The sequence below is a fragment of the Lytechinus variegatus genome, chromosome 2 (assembly GCF_018143015.1).
Source record: "Lytechinus variegatus isolate NC3 chromosome 2, Lvar_3.0, whole genome shotgun sequence".
NCBI classification, from domain to species: Eukaryota; Metazoa; Echinodermata; class Echinoidea; order Temnopleuroida; family Toxopneustidae; genus Lytechinus; species Lytechinus variegatus.
Window position 1 is genome coordinate 32,031,890 of NC_054741.1, and position 19,404 is coordinate 32,051,293.

General features: G+C 37.3%; 1 protein-coding gene across 1 annotated transcript; it reads right to left on the reverse strand.

Annotated features, from left to right (window-relative positions):
• Nucleotides 1–1,278: 1,278 nt before the first annotated feature.
• Nucleotides 1,279–17,945, reverse strand: LOC121407868 (U6 snRNA phosphodiesterase-like). Its single transcript, XM_041599100.1, has 6 exons — nucleotides 17,778–17,945; nucleotides 11,615–11,794; nucleotides 9,483–9,714; nucleotides 3,580–3,685; nucleotides 2,983–3,066; nucleotides 1,279–2,019 (listed from the first exon to the last, which is right to left on the reverse strand). Exons 1-6 carry the CDS (start codon nucleotides 17,890–17,892, stop codon nucleotides 1,924–1,926), a joined length of 813 nt encoding a protein of 270 aa, XP_041455034.1. The 5' UTR covers nucleotides 17,893–17,945; the 3' UTR covers nucleotides 1,279–1,923.
• Nucleotides 17,946–19,404: the final 1,459 nt, after the last annotated feature.

Here is a 19,404-nt window from a genome sequence, read left to right on the forward strand (position 1 = left end):
CTTCCCCCCACCACTAGCACATGTAGGGACAGTGATTTTCCGCGATCGCGGAAAACGGACGGAATTCACGGAAAAGGCCTTTTGAAACGGAAAGTGGCATTTCAAACGGAAAATCACGGAAAACGTATTTTCCCTCAAAATACACAGAATAGCAACAGAAATTACTCCAAAATAACAACAAAATGAGAATATTAAATGGCCACAAAACCCCAGAAAACACGATCTCACTTCGCTACAATCATGACAATTCACACATCGTGATTGCTCTCGACATCAGCACACTCGATAGTACCCCGCGATCGTACCCGGCCGGCCGGTTGAGCTTCACATCGCTTCAGATCGCTCAACTGCACGGTCGTGTGTTGCTGCCCTCTACGTTTGAAGATGTAACAGCACGATATCGTGGTCTTAAAATCCAAGATGGCGGATTGGCGAAAGTCGTTGACTGATGATAACGATGTCCAAAAAAACCCAAAATTATCGATGAAATTCAATTTCACCGTAAAATAATGCTAATTATGTGAAAGGTGAGGATGTATGCATGCTAAATCAGTTTGAAAAATTATTAAATACACCAGCATAGATCCGATTAGAACGGATTCTATTGTGTTGTTGGTACAGTAGCAGATACAAATTTTGGCCAGTGCGAGTGTATGCGCTTTGATTTTGCTATTCAATGTGTAAACGGAATTGTCACTTTTCCGTGTGTACAACGTCTATGGGGAAACGGAATTTCCGTTTTCTGACGTGCTGAAACGGAATTTGTGATTTTCTGAAACGGAAAAGGCCATTTTTTGAAACGGAAAATCACTGTCCCTACACATGCATCCATAGTGCATTTTGAACCGGTCTTGATGCCACCAACTTCTTTATGGTTACCAAGTTCGGCTGAAAACAGTTGAATTTTTGTGTTTTATTGTGAACAGTATTTTCGAATAAGCAAGGGGTTTCAAGTCATGAGCAACTCTTGATAATGTTATATGGCATGTGTGCTCACAGAAGGGAAATATTCTTCAGGTGCTTGAATTTCAGACCAAGGGTTAATACATTTACATTTTCGAAATCCCTGAGTTTCCACACAAATCTACAGCATGATATTGTACTTTCTCATGACTCGTTGATGCATATTGTGTATTCATGTTTTACAAAAGTTTATAAAAACCCAAGCATCAATATATGACACTGATCTTAGTGCACTACACGGATGGTTGGAGCCATCCAAAAATGAATTCATCAATAGTAAAACACATAATTAAATCAATTAAATTAAATCTCAATATCATTAAAAAGAATATCTCAGAAAAAATTGCAAGAAGTATGAAAAATTCAGACTTTATAATTTTTGGTTTCAAGGAATTGATTTCAATTCACTGGTGTGTACAAACCATTCATTCGTGTATGAAGCTGGTTCTTTTCATTCTGCTCTTTCTTTTGCACACAGGTCATGTTGAGGAGAAGCCAAATGCAATTCTAGTTGACTGAATTATGCAGGTGAAATCTCCCCTCCATCAAAATACATCCTACAGGAAATACAAACATCTTGCAGCGTGTCTTGTCAAGTCCTGCTGAGCATAAACCTACATGAGCTTCCAGGTGACTAAGCAGTGCAGATACCGTTTTCTTTTACCAAGGGACTTACTTGAAGCCACTTGACCTAATCTTCATGGAAGATACTTCTTCTACACCTGTAGCAGTTCTTCCGCAGCCCTTCTGGGTAGAAGCCACAAGGACTTCTATCACTATAATTGGCATTCATGTGAGGTCACCCTGAATGGGTTGAGTGATGACATCCCAAAAGAAATCTCTCACAGCTGTTCTTGTCAAGTCATGTGGAGTAGAATGTACATGCGATTGCAGTTGATTTAGCAGTGCTGGTATCGTTTCTCTTCGACAGTGCCATCTGGTGAAAGTCACAAAGGGATTTCATCTTAGAGGAAAGACAAACTTCTTGCAGCCGCTCTTGCAGCGGATTTCACGCACATCGACTGAAAGTTCACCAAGATGGTTGTTTAACTTATTCTGTATAAAGAGAGAGAAATATATATAGAATTTGATCACATTAAAAAATACCCATATCATTTGCAATTTTAAAGGACCACAATTACACAAAATACAAGAGAATTTCAATGAAATGAAGGGATAAATTTAAAGATTAAATTGGGGCTGACGATAAACCATCTTTGGGCTGTGGTTTGTTCATTCTAAAGAACAACATAAGATATGAGAAAGCATTTAGGTAGCCCAGTGGTGGCACTTCCTATTCAAAGGTGTACTGCATGATCATTCCCCAAGTCGAAAAATACGCCCTTTTTTTCAAATACATTATCTGCAATTTTGACCCCTTTTTATACAAAAACAGGTACAAGTTAACATGAAATTGACCTTTAAAAACAAAACTTTTAAAGAATACTAAAGGGGAGTTGCAAGTAAATATGTGCAATCAATTGCAAATTTTAGATGCAATTTACAAGTGATAGATCAAGTTTAATTAGAGCAAATCAATTCATACTTGTTGATGCAAGAAGCAGACCATCAATCAATTCTGTATTTGCATTAGAATGACTTTCATTAGATCTTGAGACCTAAAATTGATTTGCGATCAATTACAAGTTTCTTGCACCATCCCTTAAGGCCTGGTTCTACTGGCCGACGGACACAAAACGTATTCAAAACTGACAAAGCGGACAAGCAAAATTTTGGGGTGGCTCCATCCGTTTTTATCTGCACCAGACAATGGACAAAGTGGGCGAACAATTAAATCACAGTGGACGGATGCTCAATGGATATAGAGTGTATAAAGAGAGTACACAAGTATCCTTTTCAAACGGATGGCAAGATTCTTTTCCATTTTACATCCTCTCCCCATCTGTAAGTGCAGTGGGACCAAGCCTTTAAGTCTACGTTAGTAGATGAGAAGTTCCTGTATAGGTCAGCATTTCTAATGTCAAACACTTCCTGAACCCTTTGCCCTATACTGCTTACCTGTAGCTCTTGCAACACTTTGGGGCCAATCTTAGACGACACATCTCCAACACACCAGCAGAAACTAACATGGAATGATGGATCCTACATAAAACATGCAAAATATGAAAATCATTGCTAGATTCACTGTACATTACATGCATGTTATTACAGCTGCAACTATATTATCACCTTTTCAAGACCAAACAGAAAACTGGGGAAATCTTTGTTTCTATAGATACATTAAAACGGAAGAAGTTGGCACTAGGTAATTGATCTTTCATGGCAAACCCCAAAGTAATCAATGATTTTCACTGTCAGTTGGTAGTCCCAGAAATAATTTGAAACATTACTTTATAAATCTGTCCGATTTAACATTCAAGAACAGTTTGTAAAAATGTAGAAATACACTTCGAATTTTCTACCAAGCTGGAAACTGAAACGAAACTATTGGGGATTGACTATGGAATGCAGGACATAAAGGGGGGGGGGTGTACTTTCTCAAGTTCTACTCCTTTGGTAAGTGCTGCAAATCTTGTGTTCATATTTTCAATGGCAATTTACCAGAAAATTTAAAATGGCTTCAATGTTGGTTTTCATCACACCATTTGTACACACCTCATAGAATACTGGTAATGAGAATTCTTGAAGACAGTCATCGGCCAGTTTCACCAGGTCACATAATACTTCATGGCCAGCTCCAATCTTCAAACCCAGAAACGTCCTGGAATGAAATAAAAGTTGGGGAAAAATCTGCTTGAATAAATGAATTTTGTCCTGGTAGTGTGAAAAATAATAGCTTATTGTTTATTTTGGGTTTAAGGATCATTCTATTCAGATATGAATTCATATGGTTTATAATTTTTTAGCATGGGCATAGAGGATATCCTTCTCTGAAGCCCCTGTTATTAAAAAAGAAATGAACCCCTTGTAATATTTCACCAGAGTTGTAACTTATATTATTATCATTATTATTACCATTATTAGCAGGTAGATTTGTTAATTTCTGCTTCTTTTAATCAATGTTTCATTTATAGGTTTGTCCCAAGCAGGTTTTTTTTTTCAAGACTTCTGCAGGTAGAGCCCTAGAGAAGCGTATGTCCCAGAGATTTTTCAGCTATGGAACTGTAGATAAAGGCTGTTGCTACACTAGTCTCATCGTTGAGTTGAATTGCTGCCTATGTGGGGATTCATCATCCATCGAGTAAGTTACAATATTAATCAATTTAAAGGTAGATTTTTTGTTGTGGGGGGGGAGGCCCAAATTTATTTTTTAAATTTCAGGGTTACTTTTCACAATCTACTGCTTAATTATGCAATATTTGCTTAGTTTTGAATTACATTGTAATTATCACAGGCAATTTTGAGTATGAACCCCACTGTAATATTTCACCAGAGTTATAACTTATGTTATTATTTTCATTATTATTACTATTATTAGCATGTAGATTTATTAATTTCTGCTTCTCATCAATGTTTCATTTATAGGTTTGTCCAAAGCAGGGTTTTTTCAAGACTTCTGCAGGTAGAGCCCTAGAGAAGGAAGAGTATGTCCTAGAGATTTTTCAGCTATGGAACTGTAGATAAAGGCTGTTGCCACACTAATCTCACCTTTGAGTTGAGTTGCTGCCTATGCGGGATTCATCATCCATCGAAGTAAGTTACAATATTAATCAATTTAAAGGTAGATTTTTTGTTGTAGGGGGGGGGGGCCCAAAATTATTTTTTTTAATTTCAGAGTTACTTTCCACAATCTACTGCTTAAGTGCGCAATATTTGCTTAGTTTTGAATTACATTGTAATTATCAAGGGCAATTTTGAGTATGAACCCCCATGTATTATTTCTCCAGAGTTGTAACTTATGTTATTATTTTCATTATTACTATTATTAGCAGGTAGATTTATTAATTTCTGCTTCTTTTAATCAATGTTTCATTTATAGGTTTGTCCAAAGCAGGGTTTTTCAAGACTTTTGCAGGTAGAGCCCTAGAGAAGCAAGCGTAAGCAAAAGTATATGGATGTGGTTCATGAAACTTTGACATAAGTGAGATTAAGTATCTGTGAATATGCTTCATGACTTTCAAGTCACATACTGCAGTCAAAGGTTATTTACGATAAATGAAGTATCTACAAGATCTGCAAGACTTCTATTGAATTATATAATGCAGGCGATACTACCAGTGACACTCCACTTGTGATATTAATATGCCCCGCTTCCCCTATAACTACATTGACTCAAGTGGTTGAAAGATAGTTCCTCTTGAAAAGTAATGCATGTATATATTAGGAATGAAAGAATTAATCATCCCATTTCAACTTTTTCTTCCTGAGGTATTTATTTGTATTTTTATGCAACATTTATCCCCAGTATCCCTGCCCAGACATGGTTAGTGAAGTCATTCAAAATGAGCATGATCCAAATTTTAAGGCAAGGTCAAGGAAACGCTAATTGCAAAGTTCAGATATTGTACGATCTCGTCTTGAGATTTGACAACTCAAAGGAAAAAAGGTACTGCTTACTGCCATCGCATCAACAAAGAACTGCACAGTAAAAGAGTACCCGGTTATGAAAGCTGTTTTACATTCTCTTCAAAAGGCGTTTACTTTGTACATATTTCAAGAAAGTGCAAATCTTCAATATTTTTTGCTCATGCTGGACATTGTGCACTATTCACTATTCGAAGAATTTCAAGAACATTCAGGCACAAAACAGCTTGACAAATTAGTGGACATGATTATGCAATTGTGATTTGGATCAGTTGTCGTCATTAATTTCAACATACTAATAACTGTACAGGCAGTACATAACTTGGCTCTCCCTCTAAGTACCACCTCTAAATTCTTCAAGATGACTAGTGCTCAAGTTGTCAGCATTGGTTGCATTATTGATAAATTGAGAAAAAAATCAACGGTTCCAGAAACAGCAGAATGGCTTCACAAAATTAAGCCCAACATTCCTCATTATAACATCAATAAGAAGCTTTGTCGGGTATATGATAAATACAAGTCTCTCATCAGAAGCAAACACAGAAAAGTAACAGACAAATCAGTTGAAGCTCTTTCTTCAAGAGCAGTTTCACTTTCCTGCTTGCACGCAATCTCATATTCCACATCCCGAGCCTGTACCTAGATGTCATGATACAACAGTCGAAGGTGAAGCTTCACGTCTGCAGTCTTCACAATCCTGTGTCCTAGTGGCAGCATCCATGACATCTCAACTTCAGATGTCCAAGTTGAAAATACAACAGCTCGAGAAATAGCTAAGGGAGAAGACGGAGATGGTAGAGACCCTCAAAGATCGACTGGCTGATAAGGAGCATAGATTAAAGAGGGAAAGATCAAACACTTTGTACTACAATCAGAAGGCAGAAGGTGTCGTGGTTGCACCTCATCAACATACATGTATGCAAGATAAGACAGATTCATCAAAAGAGCAGATGATGAAAATGAATAGAGAGGTAGTCAAACTGCAATACAAATATGATGTCCTTCAAGAAAAGAGCCTAACTGATATTGTTCATTTACATGATGAGGAAAAGTGAGAATTTACCACCACAGCTCAAAAATGTGTGTATACATTGCTTTCTGAAAATGTTGCCACAGAGTGAGCAATGTCATCTCTGAGGTGCTTCAACTAGCCGGAAACACTGCCAATCGCCTACCTAGTCAATCGACCGTGCAAGCAATGAATCTGCAAAGGCTCGTGATCTCACAGACACAAGTAGCAGAAGGATTGACAAGTAGGGAGGCAACGACCTTAGAAACAGATGAGACTTCAAAATATGGGAGAAAATATGGGGCCTATGCCATCAGAGACGAAAGGGAGATGACAAGGCTAAACAACTTTTTTCTGTGGGCTGCATGACATGGTCCATATCGCAGAGGTAGTGAACAAGACGGCCAGAGAAGTGGAATGCTTAAAATTTGAAGGTGAGAAAAACGTCCCAATCAAGGATTCCAAATTCAAGAGGGCGTCTGAATCTGGAACATGCAGGATGATCCGGACCGAGTGCAACGTCTTCGCATATGGCGGCGATGCCAAGACAAGTTGCCATGGAAAGTTTGTTACAACAGTACGAAACGACCTCAAAATGGCTACAGGAGCTTGCCGCTCACACCATAACAGGCAGCAGATTTAACATCCTCTTTCACAATGCCTCTGTGGTGTTCCTGTTGCACCAAGAAATGAGGGATTTTTTGGAAAAAAGATGGAGGAGCCCCTTGGGTCCTCCATGACCTTGGCATCCCCTTTTTCATGGCTGGGTGCAAAGCCCTTGGCTTTATCTGTAAATTAAGCACTACCCCTCTATGGAATCCGATAGAAGATCCCAATATCCACATCTTGGATATGAATGCCAGGTACTTGGAGTTGGTGAAATTCTTAACAACTGCTGAGATACCCAAGTTCATGGAAGGAGAAGCAAGACATTTTCCTGACGTAATCAAAGAATATGCACTCTACTATGCCCTCATCCAACCCTCTGTTTATGATGCTGATGTTGAGGTTCATTTAAATTCTCTTGTTCCAGCAATGCCCAAAGTAGCAACAAAACCTTCAACAAGAAGACCAAGTAATAACATCAATAGAGAGAATAACCAATCCAGAAAAGCTTGAGCTCTTGAAAGCCCAATTGAAATTCCGCAAGAACGTTTTGGATCAAAAGCCAAGCGATCAGAAATTGTACAATCTCTCCACTCAAGTTCAAGGAAAGAAAAGACGCCAGTTAATTGTTGATGCAATTGCCCAATATGTAAGACAGCTGATTAGAGAAAGCTCCACAAGAGAAGCAGAAGATGTGGAGGGTCCAACAGTGCCAAAACTGGTCAGAAAAAAAGTCAAACATCGTTTTGAGACAGATGAAGGACCGAAATGGTGGTCTGGTAGAGTTGTGTCCCAAGTAAGCAACCAACATTTTCTATTAAATCATCGATCAGAGTTCTCCACCATTTGTATATATTTTTGCACAACAATATTCATCCAACATCTTGTGATAATTTTTTTTCAGTGATTGACATAATTGTGACATCAGGTTTGTTATGATTATGAATTTTGTGTGAGTCTGATTTGAGTAACTTTATATTGATTTTGATGTCATTCACTGCACTTAACATCTTTTATTTCATAGTGTCATTGCAGATTATTGTTTAAGAAGGGCTGTCACACCTGAATGTTTTAGTCAATGTAAGCTCATATAAAGAGGTTATGAAGTTTTATTAGAATGTTTTCTTGATACAACACAAGTAATTATCCATATAAAGATATTCAAATTCTCAATATTTATGTTTGTTCAACCAAGAATGGATTACTTGATATAAATAAATGGGATTAATGGAGAAGACGGCTGGCCCCAACAGAGCACCGGCATACGCTGACTAAAATGACTATGTATGACAGCCCCCTATTTTGAAATGTCATTAATGGTTATATCATTATCCTTAGATATTTCCTATGATTTTGATTGTCAATGTTATTTTAGCTGCATTTTTTTATTTACATCAGTAGCATTGCAGGTTCATATTGTGAGAAATGATTGTGCTGTTTCCATCAAACTTTTCTTCTATAAATATAATTTTTTTTCATGAGTTTTGTTAATGAAATACAATAAATGATTTTTGCAGCTATATCCATCAAACATTTCTTCCCTCTATATTTTTCTTATGATTTGTTATTATCATATAATTTATTTCTAGTATTTATGCTGTTGTACTTTTTTGTAATCTATATCATTTTATTTGTTTATGTTTCTATTAAGTGACATTACTGGTCCATTTTGTATGACAAATATGATTGTGTGTGCTATTGTGCTATTTCCATCCAACATTCTTTTATCAAGTCTATTACTTTTATTTACTTCTTTATTCATACATTATCTTTTCCTTCAACTTGTATTTCAGGTTCAGTTTGTAAGTCAAATATGATTGTGTATGATATTTTAACATTAGCATCCAACATTCTGAGAATATCAATATCCTTTTTTATTGTGTTGTTTATGATGCAAATATGGATTTACATGAAATATTTATCTGTATATTTATGTGTACATTTTTCTTTCATCTGTTATTTATTTCACAATACTGGTTTGATATGTGTGAATTTTAATCAGTGTACTGAAGTATCATTTCCACCATTTTTTAATCAAAAATTACATATCGCTGATGGGGCAACAAAACACGTTTTGCATCTCAAAAATGATTTGATTTTAATGACATTGATATTGTACATTGTGGAAGCATCGTGGTGTAGTGGCTCTGACTCTCGCCTTCTAATCAGAGGGTCATATATTTGAATCCCAACATGGCCTTGCATCCTTTGGCAAGGCGTCAGTCCACATTTTGCCACTCTCACCCAGATACTACTTGGGTACCAGCATGAGACAACGGTCGTTGTGGTTAGTTTAGCAAGACAGCGCCTGACAGGCTGCTAATATAGCTATGAATCCAGTGACCGGGTAAAATAATTGTTAATGGCTTTGAGCAGTCGTACATTGATAAAGCACTGTATAAAAAAACAATTATTATACCTTGTCTCTTCATCATTGGTGTACACATCCACCTGTTCAACATGACATCTGAATGACCTTAGACGGCCAACCCTCTCGCGAAATGACTGTATGAATGGGTCAATCCAGTGGAACTGTAGACACACTGTCCGGGATAGGCTGAGATGGAGGTCATCGCTGGGGTGAAAGGTCAGATCCTGAGGCAAGCAGGACATCAGTGTCTCTGTGAGGCTGGATAGGCTGGGAGTTTCAGCTAGAATGGTAAAATTATAGATGTCCCAATTGATAAATGAAGGAATAAAACTTAAAAGTTATTTTCTTATAGTTTAAGATGTGAACAATCTTCATTTCCAAATTTGTTAGTAAATTACTCAAAATCCTCTTATTTTGATCTCTGGTTCTGGAGCCAAGGCACATTTCTTGTAGCATTAGAGCTTCTTGGATAAACTACAGAAACTATGGTTTTGTATCATGGTTTCTTAAAGTAAAATATATGTACAAGGAAAATGCAGAGAAAGAAGGAACAGAAGTTCAGCTACAGTGAACATTTCATGTCAGACTCTCTGAATCAATTGAAGGCATAAAATGGGAACCTAGGATTGGAATCTGTAGGATCCTAGGCATGTGCACAAACATAATAAAGGTGGCATTTAAACCTCAAGAATAAGAATGCATTTGATTTCAAAAGACTCTAAGCCAGTTTGGAGTTCCATTCCATTCTGAAAGATCAAGAGATTCTGCACATGATCAGAAGAAGGTCACTTGTACTACTAAAGTGACATGGTGGTTTAATATTCAATGAGATGAACACCAACTTTTATATCTTGATTGTTCATATATTGTTGTAAGAACATGCTTATGAATTCAAAGTAGAAATATAACAAATACCTTCATAGAGTGTTAATTGATGTGCTATTCTAGTCACCTGGGACCCCATTTCATACAGGACTTGGAACTGTTTTAACTTTGCCATTATGGCAACTACTGTACCATGGAAACCTTGATTAAGATTGGCTGCTGAGCCCCGTTACCATGGTAGTTAACAGTTGCAAGTCCTTTATGAAACGGGCCCATTCTATTCCATTCTACATCATGCAATGTAAGGCATGCTTTATATGCGTAATACATGTATCTTGCTTTGATATTTGCCTATCATAATGAAAGAAATGAAAGGTCATTTGAATAAACTTGCCCATGGGGTTACTCCAAACTGGCTTATTTCAACTGCATCAATTAACATTAGCCTACAATTAGTGATGTAATGCTAAGACTGAATACAACTGTGGACCTATAAAAAGATTGACCTTCATTGCTTAGATAATGAATTCACTAACAAGTGACTGTCATTGTCATCTGAATAGCATTCTCTTCATACTGTCTACTTTGACTCTACAATCGTCACAGTGAAGGCCTGAAGCAGTGAGAGATTGTACACCGACATTTAACAAAATTGTATGCGCACTGCGCAGAAGATAATAAATTAAATCCTTGAAAATCAATGTGAGGTTCTGGTTTACATTTGGTCCCACATATTGTATTTTAGAAAATGTATGCATATTTTAAAAAAGGGGCAAAATGTTAAGATTCTTAAATCACCAAAATCATCTGCTTCCCAATTTTTCTGGTCCAAATCCGAAACATGTTAAATGAAAGGCATATTGTATAACAGGGCACCAGCCAACGAAAACCAAGACAAGTGAAACTGTTCCTTTGTAAAATTATCAGATATACCGTGGTAGTCATGGTATTCGCAATGGTCAAAACATCTGTATTTTCTCATTACTATGCACGTAATCAGGTGAAGTTGACAATCATTGCATCTAAAGGAAGGCTCTCATTTATCGTCCATCTCTTCATAGATCCATGCTACAAAATATGGCACAATGGTCCAAATCTGGCTTGATCCAGCGTTTCATGAAATGGGCTCTCACAGTAGAGTACATAGCAACCTAACTATTTCATCTTTCATGTAGCAAGTAATGAACATAAAAGGCAACACCAAACACGAAGCAGATCGCAACAAACCCTGAATGAGCGTTTGTTAAAATCATCATAAACATAAATCTTTTGACCAATCAAAGTCCTTACAATACCCTCTGTACAAAAGCTTATTAAGATGAAAAGATTCTAGTAGGTACACTACTTGGTCTCACCTGGTATGTATACAAACGTGGCCCAGTTTCCTGGAGTATGAGCAAAGCTTCGGATCCTTCCCTGATGCTCTATAGGGTTGCTCATTTCAGAGGATGGACTACTGAACATGGAAAGAATTTCACCAGGCAGTGGCAGGGTGCTGATCTCAGCTGTAGGGGATCGTTTTTGCACCTGGTTTTCTAAAAATAATTATATAATAGAATAGGAAAGGTCAGAAGAATGCCTAAATTAACGGGCCTCGGTTTAGAGGTCCAATGACATGCATATGTACAAGGCAATATCTTCTGTTGATGTGTAAGAGTCACCAAATCATTACCGGTTGGGTTTAAATGTGCATCATCCTTTTTATTTCATTTTTCTTGCATTTGTCTCCAGTATGCCTAGCCCCACCTCCTTAAAAGCAATAAAAGACTGCCATTGTTAGCAATGACATGTGGAGATCCGCCTATATAATTTTGTACTGATATTAATAGATTACTGTACTGGAATAGATTGATTATAAATTAGATGATTTCAACAACATTTCTTAAACTTAAAAGAATACATGTACATGATCTATCTAAGTCCACCCCACAGTCGCATCCACACACAAACACCCACACACCCATGAACACAAGATAATGGGGTTCCGGATGTTTGTGTGGTTCCATATTGGTGTGTAGACGTGATGTGTGCATGTCAAAATACACTTACATCCGATTCCTTCTAATATGTTTGAATAGAGTGATATTCATGTATCAATAAAAAAAAGTGTGGGGGCCACATGTGTCATCGAACATAAAAATTTGCACCATGAAATTCACCGTCATATTCTTCACATTTTTTTGAATTTCCCCTGGTTTATGTTAAAACCCTGTGAACCAGGGGCAATTAAAAAAAATACCCCTGGTCTGTGGCTGCTTATTTCGAGGCTTGCACACTGCATTGGTAACTCAAACTCGAAGTTTGGCTCTGTAAGAAATCTCCTCACAGAATTGTTAAAATTCACATTTAAAACCAACGAAATGCTCTTATAATGACCATTTTCCTAAAAATTGGTGTAACTCTGTAATTTGCAAATAGTTGAGAAATAATCACTTCTGTTGAAGATAAAAAAAAGTTTGAGTTTTATGTCTGATCAACAAACACTACATTTGTGCACTTATCCATTTTTGTGTTGTACGATAAAACCCCAAAAATCTGTAAAATTTAGGGCGAGTATTTTTTAAATTTCTTCTCCTTTCTTCACCTTTTCCTTCCTATTTCTTTCTCTTTCTATTTGCTTTCTTTCCTTCCTTCTACCTTCATTTCCTTCTTTCTTACTTTTTTAATTCTTTCTTCTTTCTAAATTTTCTGTCTTTCTTATCTAACTTTACATTTTAAATCTTCATTTCTCTTTTCTTTTATACATGTACTTTACTACCGGTACTTATTCTTTTCAGTCACTGTTTTTTTTTTTCCTTTTTAGTTAATATTTTCCTGTTTTGGTGCATATTTCAGGCCAAAACAGAATTTTGGTCAAGTTCTTTTCATATATTTCATGAAATAAGACAAAAAAAGAGCCCCGTTGGGAGGATTTTGCATTGTTAACCCCCTAATGGCACTCTAGGCGACACCGCAATACTTACCTGTGTTAAGAAACTGAGACTCCACTCACGCGCATTTGGGCAGCCCTAGCTTAGAACTAAGCTTTCTTTCCGTAAAAAATCTTTATTCTTATGATTCAATAAATGTTAATGAATATATAATTACTCTTAAATCGGTACTCACCGGTTCTTTTCTTGAATTTTCTGCCAAATTCCCACGCTTCTGGCTTCAATTCTGCGATGGATTCTGTTGCCATAGACAGCTACACATGCAACTCTATTTATAAATGGAGCGCCCCTTACGAGAGTTGTTAATGCCGCGGAAAAATTGTTAGGCATTTTGGCCTGTGGTCAAGGCGTTCTTTTGTTCTATTTTTTTATAGGTATGAGATCGAAATCACAGCGACTATTCACACTGTTCCATAATGATTCCGAAAGGAGGTGCAGCACCCCCCACCCACATGGGCGCAAATCCCAGGGGGACACTTCCCCCTAACCCAAAATAGTAGGGGCACATTATCAAATGTCCCCCTACTATTATATGATGGAAAGAAATAGGCCTACATCATTTAAATCGAAGTAAAACATGTATTTTGGACGAGACGACCTTCTTTTGGGGGTGATAAACCTTCCTTTTTGTTTTTTTTTTGTTAGTTTGTTTTTGTTTTTTTTGCCTGTTTCCAGCCCCTGGTCCCCTACCTTAGATTTCCACCCTTGCCTCCCACTACTCTTGATATTGTTTGCGAATCTGTTTTGTAAATTAAAGGGGAATTTCACCCTGATAAAAAGATGATGAAAATATGAGAAAAATCATTTCAAAATATCGATGAAGGTGTTATTTGACAAAAAATGGAGTTGATGAATTTAGAATGCTTGATTTATTGTGACGTCTATAACGAGCAGTTGCTCTATCCTAAATATAAAATGCCCAAATTTCCCATTTTTAATGGTCCGTAACGACCCACTTTTTTCTTTTTGATAATAAGTATGAATTGATATAGGCCTACTAAAATGTACCATAAAAATCATTATCATGTATTTCTTGACATTTCATTTACTTTTTTACCATAATAAAAGCTGCTTGCAAAGGCCTACGCCGTCACAAAAAAACCCGGGGGGCCGGGGGGCACTTACATTGACGAGTGGATACCATGCGCGACCAAAAAAAAACGTAAAAAGGATGTCCTTTTCACGATAGGGCACGTTACCTACGTAACGTGATAAGGGTGTCAAAAACACAAAAATAACGAAAAAAGGGTATCTATTAATTCGCTAGGAAAACCGTCATGTTTAGGGTCTAATTTGAGGGGATGATAAAACAAAATCAAAATGTTTTATAAAGGATGTCCTTTTTGCTCCAACACTTCGTGTTTAGAGTCCGATTTGCGCGAGGTGTAGAAGGTGGGGTCGTACTAAACCAAATTAGGTAAAGCCGACGACCGAAGGACCCGTAACAATAAAACATTCCTGTACTTGTTTAGGGGTTCATTTCAGGGAATATTTGCCAAGAGTATCGTTTTGTTTCCAATACTTGTTAAGGGTAGGGTTTCACACGCCAATACTTGTTAAGGGGTGCATTTTCAGAATATGGAAATTACGTGTTTAGGGTGCTTTTCGAGACCCCATGGTCGCGCATGGTATCCACTCGTGAATGGAAGTGGCCCCCACCCCCCGGGCAAAAAAAAAAATCTTACCTTTGAAAAAGATTGGTGGGGGATGGATTTTCCTCGAACGCATACCAATTTTTTTTCTGCTATTTTCATAATAAACTTTAAATGAATTCAACTTTGCACTACTTAATTTTTTCAAAGACAAAATAACAAAATTACATCTCGTCATCATCATCATCACCACTATCATTAGCATCACCATCATCATCACCACAACCGTCACCACAACCATCATCATCACCAAGATAATTTTCATCATCGTCATTGCATGCCATCATCATCTTTTTTTTTCTTTATTTTTTCCCCATCCCTTCTTCTTTTTTTTCTTCCAATATTCCTCCTTTTTTTAGAGCGGCACACCGTCATGCTCCCTCACTGATTATCCGCCTCTATATGCTTGGTGTTGTATAAATTGGCGGATACCTGAATGAAATACTGAAGAGAAAATAAGGAAAGGGAAAAAGTAAGAAGAAAAAGAAGATGAGGAGAAGAAAAAAAGAAAGCCAAACAAATGAAACAAAACAATGTCAAAATTTCGTAATAAAGTCTTCTACATGTACGTCAGTTTAATAATGATGTTTTCATTGAAATGAGAACAAAAAAAGAATTGAAACCATAGGCGGCGGAAGCGGGGACGTTCCCCCCTAAATTTGTTGTTGACCTTTTTTTTTTTTGCTTGTCAATTTATTTTCCTACGTCCCCCCTAAAATGTTTGGGTTGAGAGCCTTTTTTTTTGCTTGTCAAAATTTTTTAGGTTGTCCCCTCCTAAAATTTGGGGCTTCCGCCGCCAATGATTGAAACAGGACTACATTATAGTGTAAAGAAATAGAGGGAAGCTCCGAGACAATAAAAAGGTTGAAAAAGAAAAAAATGTGAAAACACAAAGCTCTCACAACATGAGCATAATAACAAATAAGCGAGGACAAGTAGCTGAGGGACCCCCCCCCCAACTCTCTCTCTCTAGTTATCTATCTATCCGACTCGATTATATAAGAGAAGAATTTACTAATCAAAATATTATGAGCAAAAAGCACGAGCTGATATTTTTTATGAATATTCAAAACTGATAGAGAGACGCAATCGAATTATTCGATTGCGACAAAATTGATGATCTGAGAATTTATTGTTTTTAGGAATTCATTAAAAGCATAAAGTTGATCAGCATTAAAATATGGCAGGCGCAACGCATGAGCTAAAGCTTTATAGGCATACACCGATAAAAAATTTTAAGTATTTTTGGTAATCATGAAAAAAATTGATATTTCATGAAAGAAAGCTCAAATCCCGAGGAGGAATATTCTTATGAATTGACTTAAAAAAAAACTGTGGTAAGCCCCATTTAATATTTGATTATAAGTCGAATAAAACAGTAAAAGCTGACAAACGTTCGCGTGATATTTGGCAACCTCCCCCCCCCAAAAAAAAATAAATAAATAAAAAATAAACAAAAGTTTTTAACTATAATAATGATCGAAGGTAATTTTGTCTCGCGTAGAACTGGACAAATGAAAAAAAGATTGTCACTAAAAAAATGAAGGTAATTTTGACCCACGTAAAATTTGGCGAGCCCCCCCCCCCCAAAAAAAAAGGAAAAAAGGTTTTAACAAGCAAAAAAAGGCTAAAAAGGAGAAAGAAGAGACAAGAATAATTATGAACGAAATATCCCCATTACAAATAATGCTGTGATCATCATAAGGGAGGGGTCGCATAACTAATATGAACAACGTATTTAATTCCAAAATATTTACTACAAATCTCAATAGGGGGATCGGGCAGAAATGCTCACCCCCACCCCCACCCCCCGATCCGCCACTGATTCCAATCAATAATGACATTTATCTGCAATACTGATACTTTGGAATCAAGATACTGAAGATTGATACGCTTTACATAAATTATGAACGTCTGACAAAAAGATAATCTACCGATCACCTGACCGATCAGCTGACCAGTTCGCGTATCACTTCGGAGTTGATCACTCGTCGCAGCTGTGTGGAACGCTCACCGAAAATCAACAAAAAGGGCCTGAAATGTAAGTTTAATGATAATATATTTTAATTTGAACTACTTAATTAATACTTTTAATGTATCCCCACCAAATGAAAGTCATATCACGTAACTCCAATTTGTATTAAGGCGTACATTTACCAAAGTCTTGGGTTGGAAATCAGAACAGTATTCTCTAACCCATATTTTTGGGTAATGTCGCCTATGAGGTCCATACATGTTAATGTTTGGACCTCATTGGTACTAGGAGTGTCTAATGGCGGCTGCATGAGCGCGAGCCGTCTGTGTACGACTACTTACACATGGCGTGTTTTCCTTCAGCAAGAAATTTATCCGCAATGTGCTGCACTCGACTCAGGTGAATAATGGGTACCCGGCAGGATCAATTCCTTGCATGCACCGAGCGCCGTGATGGCAGCTCGAGCTAAAGCCGGGGTAATAATAGCAGCGCTTTGTATCCTCAGGCAAAAGGCGCTTAATAAATACCGCTATTATTATTACTTGGAGAAACAAAATTAAAATGCTAATAAAAAACTCCTGACCTTGGCATGGCTTTAAACAGACGGCCTACCATCAGTCTATTTCCATCCTTGCCCGCTTATCTGGTTGCTTTTAAATTACTGATAAAATATCGAAAATAAAGACAATACTCAACTGATAGGTTTGAACAAGTTTCCCCTTATTACTGGCCAACTTAAGTTCAGCTCAGCCTCCGGATCTTGGGCTTCACTGCAGCTGCACCGCGGCTAAGCTGGCTCCATCGGGTAGCTGGAGCTCAGCTTCGATCGGGCGCGGGGGGCGTAGGCGCAGTTCCTACGAATACCGGTAAGAATCACGCTGCTGAGACAGAGTGTCACATACCGGCGATGCCGATGAACCCGGGTTAAAAAAAGAAAGAAAATGTTGATAAAAATACTCACTAAATCCCGGCTCCTGTCTGCTTGTTTGAAGGGATTCATCGGGAACACCATCATCACTTTCTGAGCTGCTATCGATATCGCTTCCATATGATTTCAAGGCGTCAAGTCCTGCCATTTTCAAAACGTTGCATATTCAATTGATTGCGTGACGACGACGAATGACAGCACGTGCGCTTATTTTTGTTTTGCAGTTTTACCTACTGAGCTGAGCCAGCTGCCTACATGTAAATGGGGGGGGGGGGGCGCCAGGGGATTGTGTTGGGCCCCCGGGGTTGGGCCTACATTTGCTGTAGCAAAAAGACACTGAGCACATCAAATACAGCCTATGCAAATAGCAACAACACCATATTCATTTGATAAATACTCTTAACCCTCTTATGTCCTCCCACATAAAGGGGGGGGGGAGGGCTAATGAATAGAGAAAAATCAAACTAGCATATGCTGAAAATTTCATCTAAATCGGATGTAAAATAAGACAGTTCTGACATTTTAAAATTCGCTTATTTGTCACAAGACGGTGATGCACAACTCCCTCCCTCCTCAACTCGGTGCCATTAAATGACTCGTCGATGACATCCCTCGAACACTCACTATTTTTTTTTATTGCTTATACAATAAAAATATTTCAATTTTTACAGATTTGACAAGTAGCTTGACAGAATCATAGTATTACACAATACTAATTCACCACATGTTCAGGCAGGAATTAATCGTAGTTAATTTCACTTGAGAATGAGGAGAATATGAGAACATTTAATAATATAATACAAAAGAAATAGTGAGTGCCACGGATTACGTAATCAGTCTGCTCAATTGCATACCCATCAGGATGTGCATATAACTTTTTTTGTGAAATTAAGCGAAACTTTAAAATGTTATAACTTATTTTACTTCCGATTTTACAATTTTCAGTGTATGCTTGTTGGATTTTTCTCTTCTGATCCAAATAAACTTTTAGTGTTGCGGTGGACTTGTCCCTTAATTACACAGTCAGGGTTCCCACATAAATTCCATTACTAAATTGCTGCTTTCCATGACGTCCTGGGAGTTATGTAGAATTTGCACGTCACAAAACTAGGAAAATGGAAATCATGAACACCAAGTATGATCACAGAGTATGAGTGTTGCGAGACACAACAAACTGGAAAGCAGCCATATATTAAAGCCAAGAGGTATAAATGCAATTCCATGACTTTTCACAAATTTTCAAAATTCCCTGACTTTCCGTGACCAAAAAATTTTCCAGGATTTTCCTGGAGTGTGGGAACCCTGTATAGAGTTTCTGGGTTTCTTATAAATCACATTTACAAGGCCACAAGGAGGGAATTGTTAGACTATGATGAAGGCCTACCCATGCTTAATTTAAAGCTCTTTCAAAACCTGATTTTAAATCAAGTAATATTTTTAAGATTTTGAAGTCAACAAATACATTTGTTGACTTGGTCTATGATCCGGTCTATGATAGACCAATTTATGAATCTTCGTAAATAAATTTGATGAACAAATTTCCTTCCACCTGTATTAAATGCCATGTAACAATTGACCTTCATATCTGTGCTTTGCTTTCATGATTCATTTATATGTATTTCAATAAGTTCTCATAAATACTTTCCGATTCTCTCTCTCT

Excerpts from the sequence above, each read along its gene's own strand:
- LOC121407868 (XM_041599100.1), bottom strand. The coding sequence starts at position 17,892 with ATGGCAGGACTTGACGCCTTGAAATCATATGGAAGCGATATCGATAGC. Across the intron at positions 9,715-11,614 it reads CACGTTTGTATACATACCAG|CTGAAACTCCCAGCCTATCC; the intron begins GTGAGACCAAGT and ends TTACCATTCTAG. Across the intron at positions 3,686-9,482 it reads ACCAATGATGAAGAGACAAG|GACGTTTCTGGGTTTGAAGA; the intron begins GTATAATAATTG and ends ATTTCATTCCAG.